Source organism: Apodemus sylvaticus, chromosome 14 (genome assembly GCF_947179515.1).
Source record: "Apodemus sylvaticus chromosome 14, mApoSyl1.1, whole genome shotgun sequence".
Taxonomy (NCBI): domain Eukaryota; kingdom Metazoa; phylum Chordata; class Mammalia; order Rodentia; family Muridae; genus Apodemus; species Apodemus sylvaticus.
The window spans coordinates 64,928,105-64,953,737 of NC_067485.1; the positions used below are offsets into that span (position 1 = coordinate 64,928,105).

At 38.1% G+C, this 25,633-nt stretch overlaps 1 protein-coding gene across 2 annotated transcripts in view; it reads right to left on the reverse strand.

The window, feature by feature from the left end:
- Plxdc2 (plexin domain containing 2) overlaps positions 1-25,633 on the reverse strand; it is a 411,297-nt gene that overhangs the window by 214,420 nt on the left and 171,244 nt on the right. For both annotated transcript variants that reach the window (XM_052156655.1, XM_052156654.1), the window contains exon 3: positions 58-204. In XM_052156655.1, coding sequence (XP_052012615.1) covers positions 58-204 — 147 coding nt within the window. The remainder of the gene's footprint in view (positions 1-57; positions 205-25,633) is intronic.

A 25,633-nucleotide genomic window follows, 5' to 3' on the forward strand; every position in this document is an offset into this window, starting at 1 on the left:
AGAGAGGCAACTTTTCTCACTGCAGAGAAAAGAACCGTTGAATGTCAAAGCGCTTACCGCAGCTTGCCGGTGAGTGTTCGAAAGTATCCCGTGAATTTTGACTTTATCTTTTTCCATTTGGTCAATGTTCACCCACAGATCCCTGCTGGCAGAATCCGCTGGGCCGTATATCCGAGAAATGTAGTAATTGTGATCCGTGTCCTCCTGCATCGGTGGGCAAACATGAGCATTAACAACAATGTTTCTACTAACTGCATTATTACATAATTCTTCTATGACAAAAGATAGCAGTGGTCTTCAAACTAGCAAATGACTTAAGTAGAATCTTTGCAAAGTAACTTAAAAAGGACACATGTAAAATAAATCATCTTAGGAGAAACATTTAAATATAAAAACTTAGAAGAAATTGCTACTTTGTGCACAATATGTTTTTCTTTTTGATCATCGTAATAATAAAGACTCAACTGCTAGCAAGACAAAAAGTGCTTAATTTAGAAATATTTGCTGAAGATCTGAGCTATACAATTATAGTGAGTGACAACAAAATTAATTTATTCTTTATAAAAAACCATTATTGAGTCCTGTTTTTAGTTAATGGGCCCCAAAATTCAGATAATTGCTTCATTTGGATGATTAAAATCTACTTTTATTTGAATCCTCAGTATGAGTCTCACTATAGTGCTGTCCAAAGAGACTGTATTCATCTTTCAGTCTCAATGGGGAAAATGTATGTTTTAAAATCATATGACACTTGGATAATACAGATCATATACATTTATTAGCTACAAAATGAATTATGCCTTTGAGGGGTTTGGGGATGGTTCCTCCATTGTAAGCATTTGACATTCAAGTATGATGATCTGTGTTTGGATATCAATAAACCAAATAAAAGCAAACACGCCACAACATAGTTAAGAAAATTTCACTCTTATTTATATGTGTTTATATTCATTTTTGTCTAATATGTATGCATAAACATATCAATGCTGGCATCTTTGGAGGTCAGAAGAGAGCTCTTGATAACCCTGTGTATATAGTTAAAGATGGTTCGGATTTATCTGAATGGAGTGTTGGGAACCTGACACAGCTTCTCTAAAAGAACCACTGAGCCATCTCATCAGCCCCAAAGAGATGTGCCTGTTTATTCAGCACCATGAGAAACTGGGAGGGAAAAGCCAAATCACTGGAATTCATTGGCCCAAAAGCCTTCCCACTTGCAAACTCTACATCCAGTGTGTGGCTCTGAACCATACAATAAAGTATTGAATTATAGAAAAAGATAGCCAATATCAACCTCTGGACTCCACGTGTATTATACAAACACCTGTCTGGTGCTCTGAAATGTACACATGCCCTAGAAATATGCAATACTATTTTTTTACACAAACAATAGTGTTTATCAAGTTGAGGTGTCACAAAAGACATTTGAAGACATTCAAGTTAATACAAAAAAAAAGTCTGCTGAGAAGATTGTCTAGAATTACAGCAATAGAAGTTCAGGAAGTGAATTTTGTTTAACACATTTATTACCAAAATGTTATGGAATAAACATGGCTTGAAGTATCAAGGCATTAGGCCTAAAGCTGAATCTAGTGTCGCCTTCACAGCTCACCAGCTAGATGTGGACAGAAACTGATTATGGAAAGCAAAATGATGTTAAACTCTAAGCAATATTCAAAGGGATTTTGCATTATTTCTGAAAGAAAGATTGAAGTTCAACATGAAAATGCTGAGGAGAAGGAAGGTTAACTACAGACTGAGTTTTTACTATAATAAAACTCTTTAATAAAGTTCTAGTTAAATTTGGGGGTCTGGGCAGATTTCTCTGTGTCTACATTGGAGAAATGTCTGCAAAGCAAGAAGAACAGAGGAGACCCAAAGATGATGAGAGGATATGCACTGAAGTTGGGAATTTGGGTATCCTTGTGCATTTCCTAGTCTCACAAATACAGCTTCTTAAGAAGGTTGCGGGGGACCCTCCAGAATGTACCAGAGACCTGGGAGATGAAAGATTCTCAAGAATCAAAGGCTGGAACCTATGAAGAAATGCCCTATAGAGAGGCGAGAGAACTTGTAGCGCCCACGTCCAGCAGAAAGTCAGGGCATAAGGTGAAGGAGGAGGTTACCCTCCCACAGACAAAACTCTGACCCACAATTGTTCCTGTGTGAAAGAACTTCAGGGATGGGAATGGAGAGGAACCTAAGGAAGAGAAGTCCAGTGACAGGCCCAAAGTGGGTTTAAGCTCAAGGGGAAGCCCCAAGACCTGACACTATTCTTGAGGCTATGGAGAGCTCAAAAATATAAAGGCATCTACCATGACTGTCCTCCAAAAGACCCAAAGAACAACTGAAAGAGTCAGATACAGATATTTGCACCCTATCAATGGACAGAATATGTTGACCCCTGTGGTTGAATTGGAGGAAAGCTGGAAGAAGTTGAGGAGGAAGGCAACCCTGTAGGAAGACCAGCAGACTCAATTAACCCTGACCCCCACCCCCAACTGCTCAAACACTGAACCACTAAGCAGGGAGCATACACCAGCTGATATGAAGCTCCCAACACATATACAGCAGAGGACGGCTAGGTCTGTGTTTAGTCAGGGAAGATGCACCTAACCCTGAAGAGACTGGAGACCCCAGGATGTTTGGAGAGCTGATGGTATGGTGGGTGGGTGGTGGGGACATCCTCTAAAAAATGGGGGGCAGAGCTAAACAAAGAATTCTCAACTGAGGAAACTCAAATGGCCAAGAAGCACCTAAAGAAATGTTCAACATCTTTAGTCATCAGGTAAATGAAATGAAAACAATTCTGAGATTCTACCTCACACTAGTCAGAATGGCTAAGATCAAAAACTCAGGAAACAGAAGATGCTGGTGAGGATGTGGAGAAAGAGGAACACTTCTCCATTGTTTGTGGGATTGCAAGCTGGTAAAACCACTCTGGAAATCGGTCTGATGGTTCCTCAGAAAATTGGACATGGTACTACATGAGGACACAGTTAAATCACTCCTGTGGAAATACCCAAAAGACACTCCAACATGTAATAAAGACACATTCTCCACTATGTTTATAGCAGCCATATTCATAATGGCCAGAAGCTAGAAAGAACCCTAGAAGAATTCCTTCAGAGGAATAGATACAGAAAATGTGGTACATTTACACAATGGAGTACTACTCAGCTATTAAAAACAATGACTTCATGAAATTCTTAGGCAAATGGATGGAACTAGAAAATACCATCCTGTGTGATGTAGCCTAATCACAAAAAAACACACATGGTATTGACTAATTGATATTAGCCCAAAAGCTCAGAATACCCAAGATACAATTCGCAGACCACTCACAGAAGCTCAAGAAGGAAGATGAAAGTGTGAATGCTTCAGTGCTTCTGAGAAAGGAAAACAAAATCCTCATAGGAGGAAATATGGAGAGAAAATGTGTAGCAGAGACTGCATGAAAGGCCATCCAGAGACTGCCCCACCTGGGTTTCCATCCATATATAAAACCCGGATGTTATAGTGAATGCCGGGAAGTGCTTGCTGACAGGAGCCTGATATAGCTGTCGCCTGAGAGTCTCTGCCAGAGCCTGACAAATACAGAGGCTAGCCAACCATTGGACTGAGCGTGGGGTACCCAATGGAGGAGTTAGGGGAAGGACTAAAGGAGCTGAAGGGGTTTTCCACCTCACAGGAAAAACAACAATATCAACCAACCAGACCCCCCCCCCAAGAGCTCCCAGGGAGTAAAACACCAACCAAAGGGTACACATGGCTCCAGCCACATATGCAGCAGAGGATGGCCTTGTGGGACATCAATGGGAGGAGAAGCCCTTGGTCCTGTGAAGGCTCCATGGCCCAATGTAAGGGAATATCAGGGAGGCGGTGGGTGGGTAGGGGAGCAGCCTCATAGAAGCAGCGGGAGGGGGTATGGGATAGGGGGTTTCTGGGGAGGAAACCAGGAAAGGGGATAGATAACATCTGAAATGTAAATAAAGAAAATATCTAATAAAGAAGTGGAGGAGGAGGAGGAGGAGGAGGACTCATGAGGATCTAAGAATTGTGTCACATCTCCCAGTGTGCTCCAGCCCCCTCAGGCTGCCTTCCTTCTGGACATCTTCATTAGAAGAACAAGCCATTTGTCCATACTGCTATTTATGTCTGCCACAAAGGGTAGGTAGATATAATTTCCAAGATGGATCCCCTTGAACGGGCACTTAGGACTTCAGAGGACATACATTTACTTATTCTACTTGCTAGGAGGTCTACATGTGAGATTTGATATTGCTCGTAATTTGGCATCATAAGCAGACTGCTGAAAATAAAAGTAACACAGAGAGAATGGGGAAATAGCAATGCATAACTTGCAAAAGGCATCAGGTCCCAACAGTGAAGACTAATAATATATTTAGTTTTAATTAGTATTAGAAAATATGGCTTTGGAGAAAACACCCAATAAGTGTTAGTGTTATGAGACTTAAAGTTCAGAAGCACTAAAATTCACAGTAAAATCTTTGGGCACACTATTATTTGGTGAACATAGCATAGAATTATTAATGTATACAGTGTCACCATATAAGAGTAGAGTTCACTATAAAGATAAAACTGTACATTTAAAAGCAGAACTGGTTTCTCCTTAATTTGTATCTATTGTGATAAATCGCATTGTAGCACAACTTTGGCCTTTGGGATATATATATATATATATATATATATATATATATATATATATATATACATATGCACAAACACACACATATATATACATACACACCTATGTGTGTGTGTGTGTGTGCTGTGATTTTGTGAAACCATGCCTTCAATTTTAAGCTAAGTCAGACTATCTTAAAAACAATATCATGTCTTGAAAGTACTGAAGTTAAGCTAAAGATGTGCTACTGAGTTATATAGCTCACGCTTGCCAAGTTGTCATGGCAACTTTTATTCAAAGATGAAAGCAATGTATTGTTTACCTAACCATGTAGGCATACAAGTTGTTAAATCCCAGGGAGGTGTTTGTTTCAGACACTAAAGAAAACCATAAAGCAGATTGTCTCAAAAATGTGACATTTTAGCACCAGTAAATTATTCAAATTACTTTTTGTCATTCTTTAGGAACAATGATACTTAAGGAGTTATTGAAAGTCACTCTGGGCACAAAGAGTTTTATTTTCTCTTCTAAAGCAAAACTGTTTCTAACACAAGAGACAATAAAACAAGGGGCTAGTGTGATGTGCCTACTTGCCAATTCATTTAGGAAAGCAACTGTTACTGAATGTAGATGGCTCAGTGGGTGATTCTAAATGCTTTAAACTTAGGTTGTGAAAAATGCCTGCAAATGTGCAGCTGTCAGGAAACATAGGGCATCTTCCAAAAACCTCAGAGGACAAGTCACCATAGCTACAGACATCCTGCAAGAACCGGTCTACACCACCTATCTTCAGTGTCCTCTTTGGCCAGGACTGGTGAGGCAATTAACTATAGTACAGATGCTTAGCCACAGCAATGACATTTGAACTTCAAGTTCATTTCACGCAGAACTAAAAGAAATGGAGAACTTATTGTATGGCTATCCATGTGCTAATAATTTCATATGTCTGGATATATTAAACATATTCAAGGTCTTCAAGTGTAGTTATTTAGAACTACATTTATGACTATCGCATAAATAGTAGTCTAAAATAGAGGATTTTAATGTTCTTTCCAGATGTGGAGGTCTATTTCATTCTTGTGAAAAAATGCTTTGGCAAGGCATTATTGTTTATTTAAACATAAAGATGTTTGAAATACTAAGTGTATAAATCAGACTTCCTAGACAAAAAGAGAAAAACATTAATTCTCTGCGATCTAAATCAATGTGCTACACTAAGAAAGTAAAGGGGGTGATACAATAACAAGACTGAAGAAAGAGCAGAGTGAGAGTGAGTGCTAGGAGATGCCCTCATGAGAAATGGGACTGTATTTGTACTCTGACCACCCAGCCTCTAGAAGTACACAGCACGAAATAGAAAGTACAAGGATGCAACATGTCTGGCATAGATGCTATGGGATAAATATTGTAGACCCTCCCTAAAAGTCTATATATTAAAAACTCAGCTCCCTACATGCGTGAAGTTCCCTAGAGGATCTTCACCAGGGTAATTAAAGTTAATAAATATCATCAGAGTGGAACATTGACAACATAGGGTGGATAAACATAAAAGGGGGCATGGATTTTCTCCCTTTCCCTTCTGGATGCGCCCTTCCATACCTCTGTCACCCCTTACTCTCCTCTTCTGTAAGATTTGCTCCTTCCTTAGAATAAATTCTCAGAAATTTTGTAACAAAATTGTGTATGTTGTGGAATTTGCTCTTGATAATCTCTCCCCTTTTCATTCTGTTGACACTGGTTTGCTAGAAGCTGTTAAATATCTCAGGCTAGCCTTAAACTCATTGCAACCTCTCATAATTGCTCTCATTATGGAAGTCCACACACTTGGATCAAGAGAAATCCTATCGTTACCTGAAAGAGAGAAATCAGATTATATGCTGTAGTAAGAAAACATCGGATAATCTAACAACTTCATAACATCTCATTTAGCAAACAAAATCTGTAAAATCTCAGAAAACAAACTCATGATTCAATTTTCTCCCCTACCAATTATGCATCTTAAGCAAAAGGCAGCATCTTTCTAATACACAGATATACAGAGAAAATGTGACATCAATGAGAAATTCTTGAACATATAGCACCTACTATCAAATCAGTCATGGAGTTACTGAATTGTCTATCATATGGATTCCAGTGAGCAATAAACTATGTGCTGCCTTGGCTATGTATAGAAGTGCAGAAGATTTGGCAAAGGTCTGATGATGAACACTGACTCTTGAGAAATTCATGATCTCTCAAAGAAAAACTAGTCTTTGAGAAATCCATAAAATAATACATCACAAAAGGTGACATGCAGTCATGATAATTATAAGCAGGTATGCCATGTCTTTCCATTATGAATATATATTAATAATATTCAAATTGTTATGTATTGACTATGAAATGCTCCCACAGAGGCTCATGTCTTGAATGCTTGCTCTCTAGTTGATGGCACTATTTGGGATGTTTGTGGCATCTTTAGGAGGGAGGCCTCAAATGAAAGAAGGAAGTCCCTAGGGACAGTCACGTGTCCTGGCTTATCCATTGCTTCTTGGTCCAATAAGATGTGTACTGTCTCCTCCATATGACTCTGCCCCATAAACTGAGATGCCCTGCCATGACTTCATTGTCACAAAGGATTCAAGTCCTATAAAACAGTAATCCCAAAGAAGCCTTTCCTTCCTTAGTTGTTTCTGGTAGTCATGGTGATAACAAAATAATTAATATACTGACATGATTACCTCATGAGTCATAGCAGTTAATTAACAAATGAACCTGAAAGCATAGAAATACGTGGAACAAAAGATTTAATTTTTAAGGTCACCATTGCAGGCAGAAATCTATAACTGAAGAGTTGGAGTTGCATACATGTCGCCAAAGGCCAGCAGAAAAATATTAAACTCATTACTTTCCTCAAATATCACTTTCAATCACATCTAAGTTTTATGAAATTACATTTACCAAGTGTGAAAGTATATTTTTAGTTACTTGCCTTTTAATCCTTTCTGAGTATATATGCTTGTATATGTATGTGTATAGACACATATATAATAAATGTATATTACATGTTTGTGCAAAATGTATTAAATTTATACTAACTGGCTAATTTTTAAGTAATAGCAACAAGATGGAATAGCTGTCTCTAATATATTACTTAACATTTTCATAATTATAACTTTGTAAAAGACTGAGAATTTTGTTGACAGTTATACAATATACTGGAAAATTCATGATTTCTCAAAGAGAAAACTTAGTTTTTGAGAAATTCATACAATATATTTTGAGCAAGTCAATATATTTTGAGCAAGTTATTTAATTTAAAAATCTGATCTTTTAAATAGAAATGTCAAATATATATGAATAGGCAGGCACAAGGCTGTTTACTGTGAACAGATAAAAGAGCTATTGCAATTTTTCATCATCTTTGAAAACTTCCTAAAGACAAGTCCTTAACACATCAGTCATTTTTCTTATTCATTTCTTTCTCATATACTACATCCTTACCACCCATTCCCCTCCCCGCTTGCCTCTCCCTTAATTCCTATCTCTATAGGTCTATTCCTCCTCTGTTTCTTCTTAGAAAATAGCAGGTGTACCAGGGATGCCAACCAAACACGGTATAACAAGTATCAATAAGACTAAGAAAATACCCCATGTCAAGACTGGTTGAGACAACTTAGTAGGAGGAAACCTTTCCCAAAAAGGCAAAAGAATCAGAGACACCACTCGTTCTCTCTTTTAAGAGTCCCACATGAACCCCAAACTACACAGCCTTAGATACATGCAGAAGGAAGACCTATACTGACTCCCTGATTGTGCTTCAGTCTCTAAGTTCCTATGGGCCCTGGTTTGTTGACTCTGTGGACCATGTTGTTGTGCTGTCCTGGAGCCCTCTGGATCCTACAATCCTTCTTTCCCAAGAAGCAAGCTTGTGTAGATATTCTCATATCTAACAAAAAAAAAAAGCATCAAACCAAAATTAATTAAAAGAGAATAGGACACCTCAAACTCATCAAAGAAAAAAATGTGCCAAAAAATTTGCATGTATTCCCCAAACACAAGGACACACACATTTGTAAAGAAAACATCATTAAAGGTTAAACCACATGTCTCACCCCACACATTAATAATCAAAGATTTCTTTTTTTCTTTATTAAAATTTATTTGATATATTTTTATTTACATTTCAAATGATTTCCCCTTTTCTGGCTCCCCACTCAGAAAGGTCATCCAGACAAAATTTAGACAGAGAAATAGCAGAGCAGTTCATAATAACATATTATGAAGAAAATGGACATAAAAAATATCTACAGAATATTTTATACAAATATAAGAAAATACCTTCTTCTCAGCATCTCACTGGGGAACTTCCTCCAAAACTTACCACATGCTTGGTCACAAACCAAGTCTCAACAGATACAAGCAACTTGAAATAAACTCCTGCATCTGATCAGACAACCATGGATTAAAGCTGGATTTCAAAAACAGAAACAGCAGAAAGCCTACAAACTCCTGGAAATGAAACAAGTCGCAACTGAATGACTTCTGAATAAAGGCAAAAACTTAAAAAAAAAAAGAAAGACTTTCTAGAATTCAATGAAAATGAAGGCACAGCACACACAAACTAATGGAACACAATGAAAGCAGTGCTAAACAAAGTGAAAGGAAAGTGTGTAGTTTGCACTGTCAATGAAATGAGCATGCTAGAGTTAGCATTGCCTCCATTTCAGTCGCCAAATAATCATCCTTCTTAATAAACTGTAGACTGGCCTCACAGGGGCCACGAATCACAGAATTGTTGCACTGTATGTAATCTAAGGATCCTCAGTTATATAATTCATCATTTGTAAGAACTCAATAAATGATGGGTCCCTATGTATGAAGGCATTTTCCTTTTTCTTTTTTTAGTTTTTATTTTATTTATTTATATATTGAAAAGAGAAGTAAAAACACATTATGATAAAATTAAAGATTTACATGAAAATATTTCAGATAAATACATTAAAAAATGACAATTTCATGGAAAATTAAAGAGTAAAGTGGTAGATATGTAAAATATTGCTAAATTAATTGAAATAGGGAATAGAAACATTTTATGATAGAATTGAAGATTTACATGGAAAATATTTCTGATAAAATTGTAGAAAGGTGTAGAAAAACATGTTAGAATTGAAGAGAACCATAGAAAATTTTATATAGATATAATAATGGTAGGCATAAGAACCCACACACCTATGGCAACTTGATCTGTGACAAAGGGACTAAAAACATCCAGTGGAAAAAAGATAGCATTTTCAACAAATGGTGCTGGTTCAACTGAAGGTCAGCATGCAGAAAAATGTGAATTGATCCATCCTTATCTCCTTGTACTAAGCTCAGCTCCAAATGGATCAAGGACCTCCACATAAAGCCAGACACTCTGAAGCTAACAGAAAAGAAACTGGGGAAGACCCTTGAGGACATCAGCACAGGGGGAAAGTTCCTGAACAGAACACCAATAGCTTATGCTCTAAGATCAAGAATTGACAAATGGGACCTCATAAAATTACAAAGTTTCTATAAGGCAAAGGACACCATCAAAAGGACAAATCGACAACCAACAAATTAAGAAAACATCTTCACCAACCCTAAATCCAACAGAGGGCTAATATCCAATATATACAAAGAACTCAAGAAGTTAGACCCCAGAAAACCAAATAACCCTATTAAAATGGGGTACAGAGCTAAAGAAAGAATTTTTCACCCGAAGAACATCGGATGGCTGAGAAGCATCTTAAAAAATGCTCAACATCATTAGTCAATAGGGAAATGCAAATCAAAACAACCCTGAGATTTCACCTCACAAGAGTAAGAATGGTTAAGAATAAAAACTCAGGAGACAGCAGGTGTTGGCTAGGATGTGGAGAAAGAGGAACACTTCTCCACTGCTGGTGCAGTTGCAAATTGGTACAACCACTCTGGAAATCAGTCTGGCGGTTCCTAAGAAAACTGGGCACATCACTTCCAGAGTATCCTGCTATACCACTCCTGTGCATATACCCAGAGGATTCCCCAGCATGTAATAAGGATACATACTCCACTATGTTCATAGCAGACCTATTTATAATAGCCAGAAGCTGGAAAGAACCCAGGTATCCCTCAACGGAAGAATGGATTCAAAAAATATGGTATATATACACAATGGAGTACTATTCAGCCATTAGAAACAATGAATTCATGAAATTCTTAGACAAATGGATAGAGCAGGAGAATGTAATACTAAGTGAGGTAACCCAGTCTCAAAAGATCAATCACGGTATGCAGTCAGTAATAAGTGGATATTAGCCTAGAAAATTGGAATATCCAAAACATAATCCACACATCAAATGATGTCCAAGAAGAATGGAGGAGTGGCCCCTGGTTATGGAAAGACTCAGTGTAGCAGTATAGGGCAATACCAGAACATGGAGGTGGGAGGGGTGGATGGGGGAATAGGGGGAGGGAAGAGGGCTTATGGGACTTTCGGGGAATGGGAAGCCAGAAAACAGGAAATCATTTGAAATGTAAATAAAAATATATCGAATAAAAAAATCTTACATACTTGACATTTAAAAAAAAGTATTCCTAAGTTGGCTGAAAGTGAAATTATAAACATTTTCTGTTAAAATGGAAGATTTACATGGAAAGCATTTTCCAACATGTAGTGTAATGGTCATTAGTAAAATGTGTACTCATTCCTGGGTGTCACTGCATTTCTGTGCACTTCTTGGTAAAATGTATTTTTATATATTTAACCATAAATCAGCAACTGTTTCAAAATGAGTCTCAAAATGTGACAGTAAAAAAGACAGAGTTGAAAAGAATAAAATTATGTCTGCTAGATTTAGTACCTATGCGACTATATGCTGTTTGAGCTAGCCTGAGATGCCAAAACAAAATGATCTAGAATAGAGGATTTATTCAAAGAACCAGCTCCTGGTTTTGTTGATTCTTTGTATGGTTCTCTTTGTTTGTACTTGATCGATTTCAGCCCTGAGTTTGATGCTTTCCTGTCTTCTACTCCTCCTGGGTGAATTAGTTTCTTTTTCTTCCAGGGCTTTCGGGTGTGTCTTTAAACTGCTAGTGTATGCTCTCTCCATTTTTTTTGGAGGTATTCAGGTATGAGTTTTTCTCTTAGCATTGCTTTTATTGTGTCCCATAGATTTGGGTATGTTGTGTCTTCATTTTCATTAAATTTAAAAAGTCTTTGATTTCTTTCTGTATTTCTTCCTTGACCAAGGTATCATTGTGTAGAGTACTGTTCAGTTTCCATGTGTATGTGGGCTTTCTGTTGATTTTGTTGCTATTGAAGACCACTTTTTTTTTCTTTTTTCTTTTTTTTTATTATTCGATATAATTTATTTACATTTCAAATGATTTCCCCTTTTCTAGCCCCCCCACTCCCCGAAAGTCCCGCAAGCCCCCTTCTCTTCCCCTATCCTCCCACCCACCCCTTCCCACTTCCCCGTTCTGGTTTTGCTGAATACTGTTTCACTGAGTCTTTCCAGAACCAGGGGCCACTCCTCCTTTCTTCTTGTACCTCATTTGATGTGTGGATTATGTTTTGGGTATTCCAGTTTTCTAGGTTAATATCCACTTATTAGTGAGTGCATACCATGATTCACCTTTTGAGTCTGGGTTACCTCACTTAGTATGATATTCTCTAGCTCCATCCATTTCCCTAAGAATTTCATGAATTCATTGTTTCTAATGGCTGAATAGTACTCCATTGTGTAGATATACCACATTTTTTGCATCCACTCTTCTGTTGAGGGATACCTGGGTTCTTTCCAGCATCTGGCAATTACAAATAGGGCTGCTATGAACATAGTAGAACATGTATCCTTATTACATGGTGGGGAGTCTTCTGGGTATATGCCCAGAAGTGGTATAGCAGGATCTTCTGGAAGTAAGGTGCCCAGTTTTCGGAGGAACCGCCAGACTGATTTCCAGAGTGGTTGTACCAATTTGCAACCCCACCAGCAGTGGAGGAGTGTTCCTCTTTCTCCACACCCTCTCCAACACCTGCTGTCTCCTGAATTTTTAATCTTAGCCATTCTGACTGGTGTAAGATGAAATCTTAGGGTTGTTTTGATTTGCATTTCCCTAATGACTAATGAAGTTGAGCATTTTTTAAGATGCTTCTCCGCCATCCGAAGTTCTTCAGGTGAGAATTCTTTGTTTAACTCTGTACCCCATTTTTTAATAGGGTTGTTTGGTTTTCTGGAGTCTAACTTCTTGAGTTCTTTATATATATTGGATATTAGCCCTCTATCTGATGTAGGATTGGTGAAGATCTTTTCCCAATTTGTTGGTTGCCGATTTGTCCTCTTGATGGTGTCCTTTGCCTTACAGAAACTTTGTAATTTTATGAGGTCCCATTTGTCAATTCTTGCTCTTAGAGCATACGCTATTGGTGTTCTGTTCAGAAACTTTCTCCCTGTACCGATGTCCTCAAGGGTCTTCCCCAGTTTTTTTTCTATTAGCTTCAGAGTGTCTGGCTTTATGTGGAGGTCCTTGATCCATTTGGATTTGAGCTTAGTACAAGGAGACAAGGATGGATCAATTCGCATTCTTCTGCATGCTGACCTCCAGTTGAACCAGCACCATTTGTTGAAAAGGCTATCTTTTTTCCATTGGATGTTTTCAGCCTCTTTGTCGAGGATCAAGTGGCCATAGGTGTGTGGGTTCATTTCTGGATCTTCAATCCTGTTCCATTGATCCTCCTGCCTGTCACTGTACCAATACCATGCAGTTTTTAACACTATTGCTCTGTAGTATTGCTTGAGGTCAGGGATACTGATTCCCCCAGATTTCCTTTTGTTGCTGAGAATAGTTTTAGCTATCCTGGGTTTTTTGTTGTTCCAGATGAATTTGATAATTGCTCTTTCTAGCTCTGTGAAGAATTGAGTTGGGATTTTGATGGGTATTGCATTGAATCTGTATAGTGCTTTAGGCAAAATGGCCATTTTAACTATATTGTTCTGCCGATCCATGAGCATGGGAGGTTTTCCCATTTTTTGAGGTCTTCTTCCATTTCCTTCTTCAGAGTCTTGAAGTTCTTGTCATACAGATCTTTCACATGTTTGGTAAGAGTCACCCCAAGATACTTTATACTGTTTGTGGCTATTGTGAAGGGGGTCATTTCCCTAATTTCTTTCTCAGCCTGCTTATCCTTTGAGTATAGGAAGGCCACTGATTTGCTTGAGTTGACTTTATAACCTGCCACTTTGCTGAAGTTGTTTATCAGCTGTAGGAGCTCTCTAGTGGAGTTCTTTGGGTCACTTAGGTAGACGATCATGTCGTCTGCAAATAATGATAGTTTGACTTCTTCCTTTCCAATTTGTATCCCTTTGACCTCCTTATGTTGTCGAATTGCCCGAGCTAGTACCTCAAGTACAATATTGAAAAGATAAGGAGAAAGGGGGCAGCCTTGTCTGGTCCCTGATTTCAGTGGGATTGCTTCAAGTTTCTCTCCATTTAGTTTGATGCTGGCTACCGGTTTGCTGTATATTGCTTTTACTATGTTTAGGTATGGGCCTTGAATTCCTGTTCTCTCCAAGACTTTAAGCATGAAGGGATGCTGAATTTTGTCAAATGCTTTTTCAGCATCCAATGAAATGACCATGTGGTTTTGTTCTTTGAGTTTGTTTATGTAGTGGATTGTATTGATGGATTTCCGTATATTGAACCAACCCTGCATTCCTGGGATAAAGCCTACTTGATCATGGTGGATGATCGTTTTGATGTGTTCTTGGATTCGGTTGGCAAGAATTTTATTGAGTATTTTTGCATCGATGTTCATAAGGGAAATTGGTCTGAAGTTCTCTTTCTTTGTTGGATCTTTGTGTGGCTTTGGTATCAGCGTAATTGTGGCTTCGTAGAAGGAATTGGGTAGTGTTCCTTCTGTTTCTATTTTGTGGAATAGTTTGAAGAGTATTGGTGTTAACTCTTCTTTGAAGGTCTGGTAGAATTCTGCACTGAAGCCATCTGGTCCTGTGCTTTTTTTGGTTGGAAGACTTTCTATGACTCCTTCTATTTCTTTAGGCATTATGGGACTGTTTAGATGGTCTAGTTGGTCCTGATTTAATTTTGGTATTTGGTATCTGTCAAGGAAATTGTCCATTTCCTCCAGATTCTCCAGTTGTGTTGAGTACAGGCTCTTGTAGTAGGATCTGATGATTTTTTGGATTTCCTCAGTTTCCGTTGTTATATCTCCCTTTTCATTTCTAAGTTTGTTAATTTGGATACTTTCTCTGTGCCCTTTGGTCATTCTGGCTAAGGGTTTATCTATCTTGTTGATTTTCTCAAAGAACCAGCTCCTGGTATTGTTGATTTTTTGTATGGTTCTCTTTGTTTCTACTTGATTGATTTCGGCCCTGAGTTTGATGATTTCCTGCCTTCTACTCCTCCTGGGCGAAATAGCTTCTTTTTGTTCCAGGGCTTTCAGGTGTGTCATTAAGCTGGTAATGTATGCTCTCTCCATTTTCTTTTTGGAGGCACTCAGGGCTATGAGTTTTCCTCTTAGCACTGCTTTCATTGTGTCCCATAGATTTGGGTATGTTGTGTTTTCATTTTCATTGTGTTCTAAAAAGTCTTTAATTTCTTTCTTTATTTCTTCCTTGACCAAGGTATCATTGAGTAGAGTATTGTTCAGTTTCCACGTGTATGTGGGCTTTCTGTTGTTTCTGTTGCTATTGAAGACCACTTTTACTCCATAGTGATCAGATAGGAGGCATGGGATTAGTTCGATCTTCTTATATTTGTTGATGAAGACCACTTTTAATCCATAGTGATCTGATAGGAGGCATGGGATTATTTCGATCTTCTTATATATGTTGAGGTCTGTCTTGTGACCAATTATATGATCAATTTTAGAGAAGGTCCCATGAGGTACTGAGAAAAAAAGTTATATCTTTTGTTTTAGGATGAAATGTTCTATACATATCTGTTATCTGTAAATTCTAATTGGTCCAAAGCTTCAATTAGTTTCACTGTGTCCCTGTTTAGTTTCTGTTTTCCTGATCGTTCTATTGAGGAGAGTGGAGTGTTGAAGTCACCCACAATTACTGTGTTAGGTGCAATGTGTGCTTTTAGCTTTAGTAAAGTTTCTTTTATGAATGAGGGTACTTTTGCATTTGGAGCATAGATTTTGAGAGTTCTTCTTGGTGTATTTTTCCTTTGACGAGCAAGAAGTGTCCCTTAGTGTCTCTTTTGATGACTTTAGGTTGAAAGTCAATTTTATCTGATATTAGAGAAACTACTCAGGCTTGTTTCCTGAGATCATTTGCTTGTAAAATTGTCTTACAGCCTTTTACTCTAAGATAGTGTTTGTCTTTGACACTAAGGTGTGTTTCCTGGATGTAGCAAAAAGTAGGGTCCTGTTTACTTATCCAGTCTGTTAGTCTATGTCTTTTTATTGGGGAATTGAGTCCATTGATGTTAAGAGATATTAAAGAAAAGTGATTATTACTTCCTGTCATTTTTGATGTTGTTTTTTTATATTTGATTGGTTATCGTTTGTGTTTTGATGAAAGAAGGTTACTCTCTTGCTTTTTTCAAGGTGAAGTTTACCTCTTTGTATTGGTGTTTTCCTCCTACTATCCTCTGTAGGGATGGGTTTGTGGAAAGATATTGGTTAAACTTGGTTTTGTCATGGAATATCTTGGTTTCTCCATCTATGGTGATTGAGAGTTTTGCTGGGTATAGTAGTTTTGGCTGTCATTTGTGTTCTCTTAGAGTTTGCATGAGATCTGCCCAGGATCTTCTAGCTTTCATAGTCTCTGGTGAGAAGTGTGGTGTAATTCTAATAGGTCTTCCTTTATATGTTACTTAGTCTTTTTTCTCTTACTGCCTTTAATATTCTTTCTTTGTTTAGTATATTTTGGGTTTGAATTATTATGTGGCGGGAGGTATTTCTGTTCTGGTCCAGTTTGTTTGGAGTTCTGTGGGCTTCTTGTATATTCATGGGCATCTCTCTCTTTAGGTTAGGAAAGTTTTCTTCCATAATTTTATTGAAGATATTTGCTGGCCCTTTAAGTTGTAAATCCTCACTCTCATCTATGCCTTTGATCCTTAGGTTTGGCCTTCTCATTGTGTCCTGGATTTCCTGGATGTTTTGGGTTACAAGTTTTTTGCATTTTGCATTTTCTTTAACTGTTGAGTCCATGGTTTCTATGGTATCTTCGGCATCTGAGAATCTTTCTTCTATCTCTTGTATTCTGTTGTTGATATTTGCATCTATGGCAAATGTTGATATTAGCATCTATTTCTTCCCAAGGTTTTCTATCTCCAAAGTTGTCTCCCTTTGTGATTTCTTAGTTGTTTCTACTTCTGCTTTTAGATCCTGTATAGTTTTGCTCAGCTCCTTCACTTGCTTGTTCTTGTTTTTCAACAAATGGTGCTAGTTCAACTGGAGGTCGGCATGCAGAAGATTGCGAATTGATCCATTCTTATCTCCTTGTACTAAGCTCAACTCCAAGTGGATCAAGGACCTTCACGTAAAACCAGACACACTGAAACTAATAGAAAAGAAACTGGGGAAGACCCTTGTGGATATGGGCACAAGGGAAAAGTTCCTGAACAGAACACCAATAGCTTATGTTTTAAGATCAAGAATGACAAATGGGACCTCATAAAATTACAAAGATTCTGTAAGGCAAAGGACACTACTGAAAGGACAAAATGGCAACCAACAAACTGGGAAAAGATCTTCACCAACCCTACATCCAATAGAGGGCTAATATCCAATATATACAAAGAATTCAAGAAGTTAGACCCCAGGGAACCCAATAACTATTAAAAAATGGGGTGCAGATCCATAAAAAGAATTTTCACCTGAAGAAATTCTGATGGCTGAGAAATACCTTGAGAAATGCTCAACATCATTAGTCATTTGGGAAATGGAAATCAAAACAACCTTGAGATATCACCTCACACCAGTCAGAATGACTAAGGTTAAAATCTCAGGAGACAGCAGGTGTTGGCGAGGATGTGGAGAAAGAGGAACACTCCTCCACTGCTGGTAGGATTGCAAGATGGTACAACCACTATGGAAATCAGTCTGGCGGTTCCTCAGAAAACTGAACGTGACACTACCAGAGGACCCTGCTATACCACTCCTGGCCATATACCCATAGGATTCCCTGGCATTATGTTCATAGCAGCCTTATTTATAATAGCCAGAAGCTGGAAAGAACCCAGATGTCCCTCAATGGAGGAATGGATACAGAAAATGTGGTATATTTACACAGTGGAATACTACTCAGCAATTAAAAACAATGAATTCATGAAATTTGTAAGCAAATGGTTGGAACTGGAAAATATCATCCTAAGTGAGGTAACCCAATCACAAAAGAATATACATGGAATGCAATCACTGATAAGTAGATATTAACTAGCCCAGAAGCTATGAATACCCAAGACACAAGTAGCATATCAAATGACTCCCATGAAGAAGTAAGGAGAGGGCCCTAATCCTGGAAAGGCCTGTTGCAGCATTGTAGGGGAGTAACAGGACAGAGAAAAAGGAGGGAGGTGATTGGAGAATGAGTGTATAGAAGGCTTATGGGACATATGGGCTGCAGGGAACTGGGAAAGGGGAAAGTGTTTGGAATGTAAACAAAGAATTTAGAAAATAAAAGAAAAGAATAGAGGATTTACAGGACAGAAATTTCTTTTCTATTTATTGTATGCAGTTCTGCAAATTCAAATACAATGTGAGTACTATGTAAATCCATGTCTGAAGAAAGAATTATGGAAAGCCCATTTGTGTTTCCTGTGCATCTGCTCTTCCCTCCCCTCCCTGCCCCTTTCCATCCCTGCTGTACCATCTTATCACTGAGTACTTAAATGTACTTCCATCTCAGTAGTCTTTTTCCTTCATAGCTTATGGGGAGTCTGTTGCTCAGATGCACGCCAGTTCTTTTTTTTCTTTACTGAGTATCTTCTTCATTTACATTGCCAATGGTAAAACCTTTCCCAATTTCCCCTTCCCAAAAGCCCCCTTCCCCAAAGATTCCCAACCCCTCCTCCCACCCTCTTCCTCCATGTATATGCCCCTCTACTGGACACACTCCCACTTCTCCCCCACCCCACCCCCGCTCTGTTTCCCTTTGTTGGGGCCTTGGTTGGGACTTTACCTGACCAAAGACCACTCCTCCCACTGATGCCCAATAAGGCCTTCCTCTGCCACATTTTTGTCTGGAACCATGTGTATCCCTTGGTTGATGGTTCAGTCCCTGGGAGTCTTGGGGTGTCTTGTGTCCAAAGTCATTATTCTTCCCATGGGGCTGTAAACCCCTTCAGCTCCTCCAGACATCCTCCAGATCCTCCATTGGGGACCCCAAGCCCAGTCCAATATTTGGTTGCTAGTTTCTGCCTGGCAGAGACCCTCTGGAGACAGCCATGGCATATTCCTTTTGGTACATGCTTCTTGTCGTAATGTCGGGGTTTGTAGTATTGGGGTTTGGTGACTGTTTATAGGATGAATCCCTAGGTAGGACAGTCTCTGGCCCACCCCAGTTCTTAAAGCATTCTGTCCTATCTCACAGACCACTTTCCAGTTTCCTGGCTTCTACATGTGCCTAGTCCGTTTGGACATGCATGTTTAACATTTAGGATTTAAGTTCTGCATAGGAGAGGGGAAAAACATGTTCTGTTTATCTTTCTTAAGTTTCCTCACTTAATATAATATTTTCAAATTCTATCAATTTTCCTGTAACTCCTTTTTTTTGTGGCAAAAGCCTCCATGCTCATTTCCATAGTGACAACACAGTTTACATCACAAACACGAGTGATGTCCTCCTGCGGGCTCATCAGCATTTGCTGTCATATTTTCTTGGAAATAGCAATTGCAACTGGGCTCACAATATCAAAGTAGTTTTACTTTGTATTATATTCTGCTATGTATATTCTGCTATGTAAGGTTGTACAACAATTTAAAAATATTTATTATCCAATTGGACTTTTATGAAAAGTGCCCATACAATTCATTTGTCCATTTATGAGTAGGCAGCAGTGGTGTGTATGCATGAATTTTGCATTTCTTTATATCTTTTAGATATTAACACTTTAATGTGTAGCTAGCAAAGATTATCTCCAATTCTGTAAGCTATCTGTTCACTCTATTGAAAGCTCCTTCTCTAGTACAGAAGCTTTTGAATTTCATACAACTGAAGCTGTCCACTATTTGAACTAATTCTGTGCTGCTTGATTCTATTCAAAGACATCTTATCCATATGTGCATCATGAAATAAGTTACCCATGTGTTCACCGAGCCATTTTGACATTTTTTGGTAATAAGCCAAGATTTCTGAAATAATTCAAATTGAATTTCTTTGTTCTGCTTTGTTTCATAATTATAGATATGGAGCAAGTTTTCTTCTTCTGCAGGGAGACAAGGAATTTTGCCACCATCATTGACTGAAGCTTTCTTTGCCTTATACTCTAGTACATGTATATGACTATGTGTCCACATCTATGTTAGTTGATCCCTGGGTGCTCTGCAATGATCCATGCTCTCAGTATCTGCTTTGGGACATCTACCATGCTTTCTAGTCACTATGGTTCTGAAGCATTGTTTCTGGAGCAAGGCATCTCTAGCTGTGCTCAGTCCTGAAGGACTTTGATTGTCTGAGCATTTGTGTTACAGTAGTAACTTTAGGGTCGATCTCTTTCTAGTTTTTATTTTTCACAGCTCTTGAGGCTTGGAATTCCAAAGAATTCAAATCTTGGATTAGTTTGGTTTCTTACTAGGGTCCTCTTCCTGGCTTGGAAAACATCACGCTCTCTCTCCCTAAATGGAGAGAAAGTTTGGTGTTTCCTCTTTCTACATTGAAATTAAAAAAAAAACAGTCATTATAAAGGGTATAAAGTAGGGTCAACCATTTCTGTGACTTCAATTAACCATCGTTATTTCCTAAAATGCTTTGGATCCAAATATAGTCACATAGGATGCTCAGGCTAGAATGTTTGAGGCTGGGGAGAAATATTATTCAATCTGAATACTATGTATATGATTCCTCTATTAAATTTGGATTCATAAGAAAGCCTCAGGTGTGTCTCCTTTGAAAAATCATGTAATTTTCTAAAATTCATGAAAAATGCCATTTAAGCTTTCTGGTATAGAAGGGCCTTCAGAAAAACCACAGTTGTCTGTCTTGATATAATTATTTCATAAAGGAGGGAATGGGGAGAGAAGGAAAGTGAATATCACTTGTAATTTTGAAGGAATTATGGAGAAAGTACTGAAAAGCCATCACTAAAGTTATAACCCAGTTAAGACTTTCACATACGCAACATCTGTGGAAAAGTTGAATGGTTTCTTCCAACTGGCCAGAACTTGGCCAACATTCTGATTCTAAGGTGACTATTACAATTCCCAAACTTTCCAGTCTAGCATTTCAAATGTCAACTATATTAATGCGCTTTTAATTGGTCACATTTTCCCTTGTACTGGTATGCACTGAATGCCAGAGAACACTGCTTCTCTTCTCCATTTTTTCCTCTTTCCCCTAAAGCAGCTATAGTTTCTAAAGCTTAACCCTCTAGGCTTATGTACTGGCTATCCAAGAGTGGGACTGAGTAAGGAATTTTTATATTATGCTCCATTTTTAGAGTCTGAACTGAAGAACGCATTCTCAACTATCATGTCTCTAAGCATGCTGAAGAGAGACAGTTACTCATCTCTGTCATCCGCCATGGATGGCTCCTGCTGGTTGGTTCATTTCTTGATTTCCGGCTTAAAAACTAAGAAAGCAGGCAAATCACATATTTCCAACAATTGATCAGTAAAAGCGGCCAAAGCTTGTGAGCCAATGATATGCCAAGCCTCTGGACTGGCGGATAATATACATTATGTGTTTAGCAGTTGTAACAGTTTCGTGAATTGGGTCCTATTTTTGAAAGGAAGAAGCTAAAGTTGAGACATATGAAGTGACTCCAACAATTCGGTGTGGCATTCGTACAGGGACATGCATGTTCCTGGGCCACTCTCAAGTCTTATGATCTTTTCATTACCGCAATGCTGTTTAGATATCAAGAACATTTCACTACTTCACATATGCATTGCATTTGTTCCGGTGGCTTCTATGAGCCTAGTTATCAGCTCTGTTTACCTTTCTCCTATTTCACTCTACACTGTAGGTACCTTACCAAAGGAAACCCTGTAAAACACAAGTTAATTACATCACTCCTTTTTTCTATTGAGAGTTTACCAACACACAGGGAATAAAATCCAAGTCTTTCTCACCAATGAGGCTGAATGAACATCACACCTATGCTATGTGCCTCAGTACATTATATACTACCCAAATCTTCCTCTTTGTTCACTAAAATTTCATATTTTGTAGCATTACAAAGATGCTACTGTTCAAGGCACTGGATACATAGAGGATCCCCTATTCTTGATCTTCATTTATTTCATCATGTTCTCCCTCTCTCCCTCTCTCCTTCTCTCCCTTCGTCCCCTTCCCCTCCCATCTCTCTGTCTGTCTCGGTCTCTCGGTCTCTCTGTCTCTGTCTGTCTGTCTCTGTCTCTGTCTGTCTGTCTGTCTGACAAGGTCTCTACTTCTACCTCTCAAATACTGGGATTAAAGGCATATGGCACATTTGTTCTTTATTATATAACCCCCTTTCATTCTCTTAATTTCCTTAGGAAACATTACTGCAATACCTTTATCTTTAAACTTATTTGGTACTTACTTCCAAACATCCAAACCTCTCTCTAATGCTAGGTCCTAAGCTTTATTATAGGTGATAAGGATAAGGAAAATTACATTTATCGACCATTCAGTTTGATATTCTTAATGTTTCCATTCTCTAAATCTCCAGAGCAACCTGTATCTGTCTGTTCTAGGATAACAGATATCCCTCATATTTAGGGAGTTAAGATAGAGCTCTACTCTTCAGGTATTTGCCGCTATGGAGTAGGCTGAAACCAGTGAGTCACTGTGATGGACTTAGCAGGACCTCATTCATGTTCACAATGTTGTCATCTTAGCAAATCATTTCTTGCTCTATAGCCAGGCAGGGCATTGGTTGAGGGTAGTGGATTTTGGATGGCTTTGGTCCCTTGTCTAGGTCTCTCTCTACATCGATGTTTTCATAAGTAGACTAGACTGTCTTATTCACAAAGTTACAGAATAAGTCAAGAGATTAGACAAATAATCTGTAAACCTCTTAAGGCTATGCTGGAAACACCCGCATTATTTATTTTGACATCAAAATATGATAGCTTGACTGTTTCAATAGATGGAACAATAGATTTGACAGGAATTTGTGGTTGTTTGGCACCTTATTCATTGCCCTGTTCCCGAACAGCTTGGGGAGTTGTAAATATGAAACCACTCAGACACCTGATTGAGGCTGCATTTTTACATTGAGGCAAGGATATTCTGTTAATATGCAGGGTAAAATCAATAGGTTTAAGATATCCTCTAAAAGTGCTTTCCTTTGCCACAGACGTACTTTTAGCATTGTAAATCTTCATACTGATTTCTAAGTCAAAGTTAAAAAGCCAAGGTCAAGTGATCAATTGGTCTAAAATCACATCTCAGAAAAAGGAAAAACTTTTTGGCAGCTCAGTTAAATGTAGGAAGCTAATACAGAGGTTAAATAAGACCAAGCCCAAGGGTAGGGGTTTTGCTCATTATATGAGCTATTAAGAGTTGGAAATCAAAGAGAACAAGAAGCAAAACCACAATCGTTTTGTTTTAAAATTGCTAGTGCTAGATTCAAATGAATATTTTTATAATATTGTGCTTGCTGACTGGGAAGAAAGACTTGAAGTCTATAAAGCTGACATTTACATCTTGCAATAAAATTACGAAATAGCTAGAAGAGATTTTTCATTTCAGTGCAGCTGGAGAGGCCTGCTTTTCTTTCTGACTCTGCCTTGCAAAGCTACATAAGGAAATATCAGTGTTCATAGCTTCTTGCTGTCTTAACTACTAGTGGGAAGACCTCCTTGAAAATTGTATGCAGGTAAGTATTCAAATTACAGTTGCCTAGCTGAGGGAGACTTGTAAAATGATCTGTTTACTCACAAGTATTTCTTTGAAAGGTCACGTGAATTAACAAGTATTCTTGATGTGGTGAATGTGTGTTTAAGAGGTTTTCAGCCAGGTTCCATGAAAAAAAATTGCTTATGATATATAGCCCCTGCTTTCCCAAACCCACTGAGAGTATATAATAACATATTCTTTCAAATATTTCTTATCCTAACCAGCATAAGCAATATTGAAATGACAAACTAAGTAGTGCAATCCAAGGAGAAGACAGTCTTATTTTTGCCTTAGGTATTAGATAAACAAGATTCAAGTGAACTATGAAATTTATTCTTGGTCTTAAGAGACTGAAATGGAATTTGAAATAGTTGTCCTTAGCACTGGTCTGAATATAGGTGAATATACAGAGACAAAACAGGATTTTCTGGGAACTAGAATGAACAATGTGTGCATAGAGCACAGCAGTGTGACATAGAGATGGTTAGATGTATGAAAATAACTCTGCAATATGCCCAGAATGTCATTCCAGAAAGTCTAAGAAAGAGCTAAAGCAAGAACAAGAGAGTGAGAAAGGCATGTGTGGGGGCAAAGTGATGCAGGAGGGAGGCAGGGGAAGCTCTCCCCTTTTAGGGAATAATCCAGAAAAATAGGATAAATCAGCAAACATGAAAAATAGAATCAGACATTGGTTTGGAAACTATTTTGATAGGTCAAGAATAAAGCTGAAAAAGCTTAAAATGAGTGGCTTACAAGGAAGGAAAAGGAGCCATTATGGGGAAAGTTTTGAAAAATTCCAAAGATTTTACAGTGCTTGAGAGGAGAGAAGCATTCAAAACTGACCCTGCACTATTTTTCTTTAGTCTATAAACTAGGACAATCCAGAAAGCTCTGAATAACTAGTGCCAGTGAACATATTACAGGAGAACATATCTTCGTATCACACTAAATGCTAGAAAACAATTCCAAGAAAAAATATACTACTGTAGCCCAAGCCCAGTTCAAATATTAGACACGGATAAAAGAGCTTAGCAGCAACCGACCTTGATGAAGAAGCCCTTTCTGCTCCCTCTCCAAACAGCACCTGCATTGTTACCTTCCCTTCACTGCACATTTGAACAGATGTTTCCAGTAACACAATGCCAAGAGCTAACAAATGTTTTTGAATGACAGCCATGGTGTGCAAGTTTGTCCACACTCTGGAATCACCTAGAGACATTTTAAAAATTCCAAAATTCGTGCCACTGCACCAGATGGACTAAATAATAATCTGGGAAAGGGCACACTGTTGTGATCTAACATGGAGACAAGTCTTGGAATCTCTGAGCGAAACCAAGAACAAATACCACCAGTTAGCTGAATGCCCTGTGAGGAGCTGATCATGCCTCCACTTACAATTTTAATATTCCAGATGTATTTTCAACTTATATTTATAGATAATCAAATTTCTAGATTTTTTTTTTTACTAGTACTTGGGATTTTCCAAAACATCGACAAGATTTTACCCCTAGAATTCTATAGAGGTCACAAATGTTCATTGGACATAGTGACTCTCCCGTGTTGATACCAACTTCACAAATGAAGGGTGTGAACAGATTTTTCTAGGACATTCGTTAGTTCTTTAACAAGTTATATCTATATATATCTTAAGTAAATAAGTGTAAAACAATCCTATCAATTCTGCTATATATATTTAATGTAATATCAAAATCTGTGTTTTACCAGCTTTAAAACAAAATTTAACCACTGAGTGATGGGGTTCATTGTTTTGAGTTATTTATATATGCATAAGATTACATTCAATAGCAAATGAGAAGTCTTAGTCTGCTATTCTTGTTGTAATAATATAACAGCAAAAATCTGTTGGTTTATAGCCAAAATATATTTATTTTCTCATTGCTCTGGAGTCAGGGAAGTTGATAATCAATACACGAGAGTTTGCAGAGAGTCTTCTTGTTGTATTTTCATGTAGAATGTGGAACAT